The sequence below is a fragment of the Acomys minous genome (assembly GCF_964271855.1).
Source record: "Acomys minous genome assembly, chromosome: 12".
NCBI lineage: Eukaryota > Metazoa > Chordata > Mammalia > Rodentia > Muridae > Acomys > Acomys minous.
In genome coordinates, this window is record NC_140493.1 from 21,031,995 (window position 1) to 21,043,789 (window position 11,795).

The following is an 11,795-nucleotide window of genomic DNA, read 5'->3' on the forward strand; positions in this document are numbered from 1 at the left end:
TCTTTACTCTGGAAAGGTTTCTGAAATAAGCTGACAGTGGACAGGTTAACAAGTGATAAAATACACAAGCGAGGTCTTGTCTCTAAAAGCAATCCTCACCCCAAAAAAGATAGAATGAAATAAAACAAAATGGCAGATGAAAGTCACAAATACCCACTGCCTCTCACGGGAGGAATGCATCATGATGTGTAATAGCACAAATGTATTTAAATTGCACAGGAGGCAACCTCAGGTCGGTGGCTACACAAGAGCCTGTGCACCCTTCTCTGTCCAAGAGAGAGGTCGTTTTTTGAGCAGCAGTAGTGCATGGCTATTAGAGATGAGTGGGCCGAGGGACCAGAATGTTCTGTATGGTTCTCTCTGGAAGTGAATTGTCTGGGGAGACAGTCTACCCATACAGCTTGCTCTCCAGTGACACTCAAGGATGGCTTCCAGTCAGGCAAATGAGGGGCCACCAGAGTGGAGCCTTTTCGAGCATCTAAGAGCCTACATTTGAAAGTTAATATAATAGCTGCTGAATTTGGGGTGGTGTTCCCCCTGGCTCCTTTTCCTGGGCGGCTGAGTGGGTTTTACGTGTTTGGTTAGTGTTTCACAGCTCTTGATTTTGGTTCTGCTTTCTCATAAATGACTGTTATTGAAAGGGAAAAGTAGAGTCATAGATATTCAAAAGAAAAGTAACCCCCTGGCCTTAGGTAGAAGAGTGTTAATTAGTGTTCAGTCTTAGAACTGAAGCCACACCCACAGATTAGAGCCACCAGGAGCGCTGCCCCCGCTCCCTGAGGGTCTGCCTGTGCTGTGTTATTAGGAATGGCAGTTAGTCCTGCGTAGTTCTGGAATGCTGCCATTTGCCTGATTATGTAAGTTGCAAATTTTAGTGAAGTTCTTAAAAAGCATTGTCAAGTATTTTGAGTGCATTTCACCCCAGGATTCATAAAATGATCGTGGTAAAAAGGTACCTCTCCATCGTCCTGATCTTCTCAGGTACAGAGCTTTGCAATGACTTCCATCCCTTCAGTAAGTAGTGTGGTACACTCCGTACTTGAGATTGTCCTCAGAATCTTTCAGTCTTTCTGCTGTGAGTTCAAGGCCAGCTTGGTCTAGGACAGCCAAGGCTACACAGAGAAACCCTGTTTTGAAAAACCTCCCCCACGCTCCAAAAAAAAAAAAAAGAAAAGAAAAGAAAAGAAAAGAATATCTGCCTAATGGGCAGTGATTTCATTTGTTTGGGAAGGTGCATACGCTATGCTTTTCTGTGGTGTGGATTCCAAGCTCTCCTGTCCTCTCTTGATAAGGGAGGAGGGGTGGGGGGGGGGGCTGACACTTGCATTTTCTGACCTGATTTTTCCCAGTTACTGATTTGTCTCTGAAGTGAGGTGTACGTCGCATCAAGCCGGTATCCATCTTGAGCTCTGGGCAGATGGGCATGGGTCTTGGGCAGTGGGGCACTGGCGCCTTTTTAGAAAGAGCCTAGCGAGGATCTTCTATAGCAGGCACAATTTTTTCAGATTGTGACCAATGCTTCCAGACGATGTATGAATAGAGTCAGAGCCACAGATGGTTTGGTAGTATTATGTGAACCTCTAGAAGTGTCACTCAGAAGATTACTTATATATCTTTTATTCGGGAGAAATATTTGGTACAGTGCTCCTGGAAAATAAACAGAAAAACATCTTTGGTAACTGTATGGAACCAAAGAAAACGATGGATTTGAATCTCTGCTGCTTTCACCAAGTTTATCCTTGATTCAACTGTTGTCTCTGTGGGGTGTTTTGAGATTCCTTAAATGAAAACTTTTTTTTTTCCCCTTCTGTTTTGTGTTTAAAGGACTTCTTTAGCAAAGTGTGTGTATGGGGGGGGGTTGCTTCTTTTTCTTCTTTAGGCTTGTTCCTCTTTGTTTCTGGGCTCAGCTGGAGCCTGATGGTTCCATCACACACACTCTGCTTGTTCCTTGGTTGACCTGTAGTTTGGAGTTGTACACCATTTGTCAGGAGTTTTGTTACAATCCTGTGTGGTATTGTCTTTAATCATTTCAGGACGCTGAGGACGTTTTAATATCTCAAGATGCTGTTAAATTGGGACCATGTGTTTTCCAAGAAGCACCTGGCTCACTGTGCTGCTTGGAGGCAGCCCGGGGCCACCGCTGGTGTTCAGGCTTGTAAGAGTCCTGGCGCACCTGAAGTCTGCTGTATTTTGTGACACTTTGTAACTGCTGCCTGCTGCTGCCTGTCCTAATCCTTTGAGTGATGGGCTCTTCTGTGAGCTCGTGGTCCCAGTTGAAGCTCTTGGAAATGTCACTCTGTCCTCTCACCTGTCACCCATAGTACCAGATCGTACTTGTTTATAACCACACACTGCTTACTCCAGTTGGCAGTTGTCTTCTCCATGCTGACATGGCGATAGCATGGTGTCATAGACCACTCCCCTCCCGGAGGCTGTTATTTAACAGTTGTCTTTAAAGCTGTCTCAAACTGCTCCTTTGTTTTTGGGGGTGGCCTTGTGGTTTGTTTTTGTTTTGTTTTGCACTGCTGGTGATTAAACCAGGCCTTGCATGTGTTAGACAACTGCTGTACCCCTGACTTAAATCTCCATCCTTAAATCACCGTTTTGAACGCTATTTAAAAAAAAAAAATCAACAAACAATTGCCCTCACTGAGTGAGTAAGGAAATTCTCCACTCTTTTTGTGTGAGGATTGCTTCTAATGGCAGTAGCATGTGTTGCACCCCAGCACAAAGATAAACCCTACCTGAAGTCAGCGGCAGAAATATAAAGGGCATATTGGTATGTAACTTAAGGCAACAAAATTAGAAGGTAACACTTCCTTCAAATGTCTTTCTGTTTTTAAGGAGTGGTGAATGTGTTGCTAACGACTCCACTCTGGGTGGTAAACACCAGACTGAAGCTGCAAGGGGCAAAATTTCGGAATGAAGACATCATACCAACTAACTACAAAGGCATTATGGGTAGGTGTCTCTGGGGTGTGTCCTTTGTATTTGAAATCTGTTTCCACAGTAAAGCTGCATAGCACACAGCCTCAAATTCCAGCAAACCACTGTTTGTTTGTATATCTGTGGGTGATAGGACCTCATCTGGGCTGAGCACAGCTGAATCTCAGTCCTGAATGTTCTCTTCTCATAACAATGACACAAGAGCAGAGGACTCCCCTTCTGTGCCCCTGTTCCCAGCTTACCTGCTGGTAACAAGCTAGGGCTAGGGATAAAGACTTGTATGTTCCCAAGGAGTAGGTGGGGAGAGGGGAAGACTGTGAGCATGTGAGGTTTTATTTTGTTTTTTAAATTTATTTTTTTATTTTTATTTTTATTTTTTGCAGTGTTAGATATTAAACCCAGGTCCTCAAGTGTGCCTGGCAAGCATTATACCCCTGAGCTACACTCCTAAACTAAAGTTTGTTGTTGTTGTTTTGGTTTAGAGTTTTGTTTTGTTTTTAAGTCCATATATCCTAGGCTTGCCTCAAACTCACGCTGAAGATGGTCTTGAACTCCTGATCCTCCTGCCTCCACATCTCAGTGTTGGCATTACAGGAGTTCATCACAGCGCCAAGCTGGAGACTCAACCCATGGCTTTGTATAGGCTAGGCAAGCACTCTCCTGAGTTACAGCTCCAGCTCAAGGGGGAGTTGTGGGTTTTTTGTTTGTTTGTTTTAAATAAGATTTTTGCTGTTTCCCAGGTTGGCCTTGAACTTAACAGCTTAGTCTGGCCTCAAATTCATAGCAGCCTTCCAGGTACTGAAATGACAGGTGTGACTCACCACACACAGCTTGTTTTATAGACAGTCTCACGCTGTAACCTAGGCTGGCCTCAAACTTGAGATCTCCTCCTTTGAGCCTCCCCAATGCTGGTGATATGGGTGTTTACACCACAACCAGCCCAGGTTAATATTTCTTATGAATATTATACTTTATAATATGTAATGATGTATTTGGATAATGGTACCAGGATAGTCGCTGATGGCTTTGAACTTCTGCTTTTTAAAGGCAAGCTCACGTCCTACAATTGGCTTTGGAGTCTTGATCCTCCTGTCTTAGTCTCTGGAGTGCTGGGGTTGCCATAGTGAGCCACCACACCCTGCCTCGCTTCTGCTCTTTACTAGAACCACATGGCCAGACTGTCATTTCTCATGCATTTCTCTTTGGGACAGAAGTGGGGTTTTTTTCTTGTAAGTCCTTTGTCATAGATTCCAAGAAAAGACCTTATCTTGTATTGTGCTAGGCCTTGTGAAATGTATGGTTTACAGTGTACAGTTCTGTACAGTGCAGTTCCCTGGTATGCTGACAGTGCAGCATCCTACGCCCAGGCTTGTCAGGAGAAGCCTATGATGGAGGCTGTGATCACATTCTGATGATTATTAAAAGGCAGTGCATTAACTCCAGTGCATGGCAGTCCACACCTGTTGTCTGAGGCCGGAAAATACAGTGTTCAAGGCCATACTGGGTTACACAGCAAGAGTATCTTTAAAAAAACAAAAACAAAAAAAGCCAGATGAACAGAAAGGTACCTAAGTAGGGATTCTGCCCCATAATGTCACTGAAAGAAGGATGGTTTTGCTTTGGGCCCATTTGAACAGAACAATTGTCTTTTCTAGTTAGGGCCCTGTCATGGTGCTTTTCAAAAGCCTGCCTTCTTGCTTAGATGCATTCCACCAGATTGTTCGCGATGAGGGGATCTCAGCTCTGTGGAACGGCACCTTCCCCTCCTTGCTGCTGGTCTTCAACCCTGCCATCCAGTTCATGTTCTACGAAGGCTTAAAACGGCAGCTTTTAAAGAAGCGCATGAAGGTAATCCCTGACTTTAAAGTGTGTGCAAGTGTACAAGTGTCCTGGCTCGACTGAGATTGCTCCTCCTCTGCTCTCCAGCTCTCCTCTCTGGATGTCTTCATCATTGGAGCAGTAGCCAAAGCCATTGCCACCACAATCACCTATCCCATGCAGACGGTGCAGTCGATTCTGAGGGTGAGTGCTGGGGTTCCCCCAAAGTAAGTCCAGTGACATCGGAATACAGCCTTAAAAGCAGGTTGTATTCCCGAGTGGTGCTGCCCCTTTTTCCTGTGTGCGATTTTCTGCTAGCAGTGGAGCTATGATGTGGGCGGATTAGGGATCTGTGCTGTGGCCTGGTGTGTTGCTCAGTATACAGCTATCCCAGGGCTTACTTATACTTGGCATGTGCAAGGACCTGGGTTCAATCCCTAGCACTACAAAAACATTGTTAAAATCTGTTCTAGGGACTGGAGAGATGGTTAAGAGCACTGTCTGCTCTGCCAAAGGTCCTGAGTTCAATTCCCAGCAACCACATGGCGGCTCACAACCATCTATACTGGGATCTGATGCCCTCTTCTGGCCTGCAGGGGTATATGCAGATAGAGAACGCATATAAATAAAATAAAATAAAAATATTTAAAAACCAAAATAAAATCTGTTCTAGAAAGAACAGTTGATAGATTTATTGCTAGAGAAAATGAAGGTGGTGTATCAGTTAAAAACACTATTTTCCACCAGGCATGGTGACTCTTGCCTTTAATCCTAGCACTTGGGAGGCAGAGGCCAGCCTGGTCTACAAAGCAAGTCCTGGACATCCAGGACTACAAGAGAAATCCTGTCTTGGAAAAAACAAACAAACAAACAAACAAACAAAAAACAAACAAAACAATCCACTATTTTCCATGAAAAGTGTTTTTCCTGATGTGCTATTTTTTTGTGTGTAAATTGGCTCTTGCTAGAAGGGATTTCACTAGCATTCACATATATGGTTTAACGCATTCACATAAATGGTTTGACACATTCCTGGTAATACGATTTGAAGAGTGTAGACTGCAGTGATTCGGCTGATCAGTGCTTGCCAGGCAGAATGTCTTACGGACCTGGACATGACCGCCCCTGGCCCATGTCTGCTCCTCGTCATCCCAGGCATGTGCTTCTGCTTTGTTTTTGTCTTTGCTTGTAGAATTTTCCCATGATTCTCTGTAAAAGTGAAAGTTACTGATGCTGAGGATGTAGGTTAATGGTGTGGTATCAATTTTAGCATATCGAAAGCTTTTGGCTCAATCCCCAGAACAATTAAAAAAAAAAAAAACCGATTTATTTATTGAAAAAAAAATTTTATTTTGATTTACTTAATTGAAAAAGAGAATTAATAAAATTTGGTGCTAATTGGATTTTTTATTATCAAATGCTGTGCTATGAGATGTTATTCCAATATAATTTCCTAAGTAGAGATTAAGATGAAGAAGGGCTGGAGAAATGACTTAGTGAGCAGAGGACCCGTGTCCCTTCCCGGCACTCATGTCAAGATCATATGACGCCAGGTCCTGGGAACCCAGCACTCGGGAGGCAGAGGCAGGCGGATCGCTGTGGGTTCGAAGCCAGCCTGGTCTACAAAGCGAGTCCAGGACAGTCAAGGCTACACAGAGAGACCCTGTCTCAACCCCCCCCCCCCAAAAAAAGTAATTATCTCTTTTTTCCCTCCTTCCTTCCCAGTTTGGACGTCATAGACTAAATCCAGAAAACAGGACACTGGGGAGTCTCCGGAATGTTCTCTATCTTCTTCACCAGCGAGTCAAGTGAGCTATGTAGCTGCCCCCATCCTGCTTCCCCCCTCTGCAGCCTCCTCTTCGGGGTGGGGACAGGTGGGAGCGGGGTATGGCATGAGCTGACCTCACTCCAGTGCAGCAGCAGCGGCCTTCAAGACCTGTGTTTAATGGTTTTTTTCAGTTGAGGGGCTTAGTGTGGCTTGACAGCAATGTGGAGAATTATGGGAGCGGCCAGGCCCTTATTCCTTGCTAGTTACAAATATACAGAATTCCTTTGGGGAGCCTAAGCTTAGTATGTGCCAGGCCCTGGGTTCAAACCTTAGCACCAAGAAAAATAAAGGCCAAAGAGGCCAGGCATCATGGTACATGCCTGTAGCACGCCTGTAATCCCAGCACATGGGAAGTAGAAGTTGGCAGATCTCAGTGGGTTTGAGTCCAAACTGGGCTATAGAGCAACTTCTAAGCCATCTGGGGCCACACTGTGAGACCTGTCTCAAAATAAACGAAACAAAAGGCTCACCATGTTAAAGCCCATTAAATGTCAAAAAATGTTACATATATACATATATTTGTAAAACATTTTCCTTCTCTTCTTGTTCCTTTTCCAAGAGGAAGTCACATAAAGCATGCACATTTCTAGAGAATTATAGGAAAAAAATGTTTTCAGTACATATATGTAGCTTGCTGGGTTTTTTAATTTTTTCTTTGAGGCAGAGTCTTGCTATGCAGCCGTGACTGGCCTAGTACTTGGCAAGTAGACTAGGGTGGCCTCAAAGTTGAGGCAGAACGCCTGTCTCATTGTGGCGCCTGTGCCACTGCAACGGCGGCTTTTATTCAGCGTCCAAAGAGCCTTTTTATAGGCAGCAAAGCAGGAATGCCTCTCGCAGGTGAAATCCCTCAAGAGGTGATTGCTCACACGAGGGAAAGTCCCAAGGAAGGGAGAGGTGCGTTTTCAGAGCAGTAAACATGACTAGCTGACCAACATAAGCACAGACACAGAAGCTGCTAAAAACAGGACATGCAACAGCAATACAGGCAGGCAGCCCGGTCGGGCCTGGTTCCCACACCTCATCTTCACCATTTTGTAATCTTAGCACCACACCCATCCCTTGCTGTTGACAAGTACAGACTTGCACTGGCTTCCTGTTCTGTACATCACTGTGGTTTATACACCAGTGTACCTGCTGAGGAGAGCCTAGGCTGCCTGAGGCTCTTGTTTTAAACAGGCATTTTTACAAGGCAAGACTACAAACTGAGCCTTGTACAACTGAGCAGTTGTAACTGGAGAGAAGGTCCTTTATGTGAAGTTAGCTACTTAAGAGAATTAGAACATATAATTTTGACATTTTATAATTTCAAAATTTATACATTTAGAAACCTCTAAGAATGATAGCAATTAAAAATTTCGCCAGCACCGAGAAGGTTAAGGAAGATGGGTGTTACTAAGAGGTTTAACTAAGAAGATGTATTTAGAAATTGATGAGGTCCTATAATTTGTAAATTAAGTGTTTTCACATCTGTTTCTTGGTCTTGTTTGGTCCTCACTCAGCCCTGTAGAAAAGTAATTATATTCCCATTTTGTACATCAAGAAACAGATTTGGAGAATGCAATTTTTCCAGAGCCAGATGAACAAGTGCATTTCGCAGCAGCACGGTCTGTAGTGACAGAAGCACCTGCACTGTCACCAGGCTGTGACTAGCTGCGTGGAGCTGTTAAGCACGTGAACTAGTGCCAATGCTACTGAGAAATCGATTTTCCATTGTTTTAATTTTTTGGATTTTTCGAGACAGGGTTTCTCTGTGTAGCCTTGGCTGTCCTGGACTCGCTTTGTAGACCTGGCTAGCCTAGAACTCACAGGGATCCGCCTGCGTCTGCCTCCCGAGTGCTAGGATTACAGGCGTGCGCCACCACACCTGGCTCATTGTTTTAATTTTTATTCACCACATCTGCCTAATGGTTACTGTCACTGACAATGACACAACATATCAAGACTCTTCAATGTCACGTGACTAAGAAATGCTTGAAGGGTGGGGCGGTGGCTCAGCTAGTAAGTGCTTGCCATGCATGCATGAGACCCTCAGTTCTGATGTCCAGCGCCCACAGAAAAATCCGGGTGTGCCAGTGTATGCCAGACCCACCTGCAGCACTGCTGGGTGGGAATACATGGGTTCTGGAGGTTTGCTTGGCCAGCCAGTTTAGCCAAATGGCAAGGTCTAGATTCAGTGTGAGGCCTTGTCTCAAAAAGTAAGGTAGTGGGCATGGTAATGCACACCAGTAATCTGGGAGGCAGAGGCAGGCAGATCTCTGTGAGTTTGAGGCCAGCCTGGTCTACAATGTGAGTCCAGGACAGCCAAGGGAAACAAAAGGTAGGATGTAATAGACAAAAATATTTGTATCTGCCAGGTGGTGGTAGCACACGCCTTTAGTCCCAGCACTTGGGAGGCAGAGGTTGGTGGATCTCTGAGTTCAAGGTCAGTCTGGGCTATGGAGTGAGTTCCTGAACAGCCGTAGCTGTTACATAGAAAAACGCTGGGTGGGGGTGGGGTGGGGTAGGGGTGACTTAAGTCAGCCTCTGGCCTCTATATGTGCAAACAAAGGTGTACACACACACACACACACACACACACACTCACATGCAATCACCTGGAGCCAGGTTGATATGCACACCTGTAGAGGTAGAAGACTCAAAAGCTGAAGACAGCCTTGCCTGCATAAGAGATTTGAGGCGAGATTAAGCTACATAAGACGCTGTCTGTAAGAAGAAACCCAGCTGAAACGCTTGCGACAGTGTGGGTCTGTGCCGTCCCTCTGGGATGCAGCTGCAGTCAGCAGCCCTGGGGTTCCCACTGTGGGTGGATGTCACCTGAGGAGCACAGGGGTAGGTGGCCTCTGTCCTCTGCATGGGTCTAGTCTTGCTTCCTACTTTTCACATGATTGGCCCATAATAGATTTTTCCCAGCAAGTCTATAAAGTAGCTTGACTTGGCCACTGGATAGCTGTAATATCAGTCCGCAGGCTGAAGTTGCTGTTGTTGATCTGGCCTAAGAGACTAACTGGCTTTCAGCAAACAGCGTTGGAGTGATTATTATTTCGGGTTCTAGCCAAAGCACTCTTCTCTGAGGAGACTTAAGTGGCGCTCCCCAGGCTAGCAGTACTCCTCCTCACCATCCAGGAGCTTGTTGGACATGCAGAGTTTTTTTTCCTTTATTAATTTATTCTTGTTACATCTCAATGGTTATCCCATCCCTTGTATCCTCCCATTCTTCCCTCCCTCCCATTTTCCCCTTATTCCCCTCCCCTATGGCTGTTCCTGAGGGGGATTACCTCCCCCTGTATATGCTCATAGGGTATCAAGTCTCTTCTTGGTAACCTGCTGTTCTTCCTCTGAGTGCCACCAGGTCTCCCCCTCCAGGGGACATGGTCAAATATGAGGCACCAGAGTATGTGAGAAAGTCATATCCCACTCTCCACTCTACTGTGGAGAATGTTCTGTCCATTGGCTAGATCTGGGTAGGGGTTTAAGGTTTACCGCCTGTATTGTCCTTGGCTGGTGCCTTAGTTTGAGCGGGACCCCTGGGCCCATATCTGCCTATCATAATGTTCTACTTGTAGGTTTCTAGGACCCTCTGGATCCTTCTACTTTGCCATTCTCCCATGCTTCTCTCATCTGTCCCAAAATGAATGGGTCAGACACTCTGGGAGTGGGCCAGCAGATCTGTTTTTTAACCAGCAGGTGCTTGATGCATGTCACTTGCACCCTAGGACCAAATGTGCAAGCAGTCTGGGAATCATGCAGCTTTTCATTTCTGTCTCTTCCCTTAGCTCTTCCGAGGTTAAAATGATCTAAGCCAATTATTGGCTTTCCCACCACTAGGGCCGCTTAGGCTGAAATACCTGAGTTGGGGCCCATTAAACTTAGATGTTCTTAGATCTCTGATTTAGGACATTATGATGGCTTCAGAAACCTTCAGAATCTGCATCCTATAAAGACAGAATGGATGGCCCTCAGCACTGAGCTTTATCTGTCCCTCAGAAATGCTCCGGCGGCAGACTGTTGGGATTGCAAACCTCCATTACTTGTTTTGATCCTAAAGTGAAACCCTGTCAGAGAGAAGCTACCTGGGCAGCAGTTCTCCAACACAAGAGCTGAGTTTTACAAAGAAAACCTATTTTTTTTCCCAACCTCTTTCCTTTTAGACGCTTTGGAATCGTGGGACTCTACAAAGGCCTCGAAGCCAAGCTGCTCCAGACGGTGCTCACGGCTGCCCTCATGTTCCTGGTGTACGAGAAGCTGACAGCTGCCACCTTCACTGTTATGGGCCTGAAGAGCTCACACAAGCACTGAGCTCCGCCCACAGGACAGTGCGGAGATGCGTGTGCTGCACAGAGGAGAGGCCAGGTGCTCCTTTCCCTCAGGCTCCATCCGCACCGCAAACATTCCTGGCATCGGCTGGAAAGGCACGAAAGGCTAAACAGCGAGTATAGACAGCTAAGCCTGTTGCCAACTTGATTTCTTACGGTGTTCGGTTGGATTTGGGGGGAGACGTTAGACCAATTTGAAAACCTGAAAGTGGAAGTTTGTGGGTGTTCATTAATTGTTCTCAAGGGGAAATGGACTTTGCATCTAAAGCTTTTCTCAACTTTGCTACTTGTTTTCTTTCCCTAAATACTCTTCCAGGCGATTCAGAAACATTTCTCCTCAGATATTTCTGTGTGTCTTAACTTTGGTAAGGAATTCCTCACTGAAAGTAACATCATGCCTGTGCCGTGGGCACAACTTTATTTCTCTTTGACTCTCTTCATTCTGCTTAAAGAGAGTTAAGTGAGCTGTTTATTTTTTGGGGGGAAATGAAAATGATTAATTCTAAATGATTTTCTTAAAATTTGTAAATGTCATTATTCATTAGTGTTTGACATGGTTTTTTTTTTTTTAAAAATACATATTTATTTGAATTGTCTTTTATCACAAAAAAAACCTTGATGTATCTATCCATTTATGCAAGCTCCAATCAGACAAGCCTCAATAAACTGTCAGCACACAAACAGACGTCATTCATGAACGTTGTCCTTTATTAAAGTCTTAAATGGGTGTGTCCAGTGGTTTGAATGAGAATTGTCCGTGGGCTCATGTGTGAACACTTGGTTCCTAGTTAGTGAACTGCTCGGGAAGGATTAGGAGGTGTGGCCTTATTAGAGGGAGTGTGTCACTGGGGGCTGGCTTTGAGGGTTCAAAGACCACACCATTCTCGCTT

At 45.1% G+C, this 11,795-nt stretch overlaps 1 protein-coding gene across 1 annotated transcript in view; it reads left to right on the forward strand.

Annotated features, from left to right (window-relative positions):
- Window positions 1-11,590, forward strand: part of SLC25A17 (solute carrier family 25 member 17) — a 34,596-nt gene extending 23,006 nt beyond the window's left edge. The window contains exons 5-9 of the mRNA XM_084748413.1: window positions 2,845-2,961; window positions 4,649-4,794; window positions 4,873-4,968; window positions 6,490-6,572; window positions 10,741-11,590. Coding sequence (XP_084604539.1) covers window positions 2,845-2,961; window positions 4,649-4,794; window positions 4,873-4,968; window positions 6,490-6,572; window positions 10,741-10,888 — 590 coding nt within the window. The 3' untranslated portion in view covers window positions 10,889-11,590. The remainder of the gene's footprint in view (window positions 1-2,844; window positions 2,962-4,648; window positions 4,795-4,872; window positions 4,969-6,489; window positions 6,573-10,740) is intronic.
- Window positions 11,591-11,795: the final 205 nt, after the last annotated feature.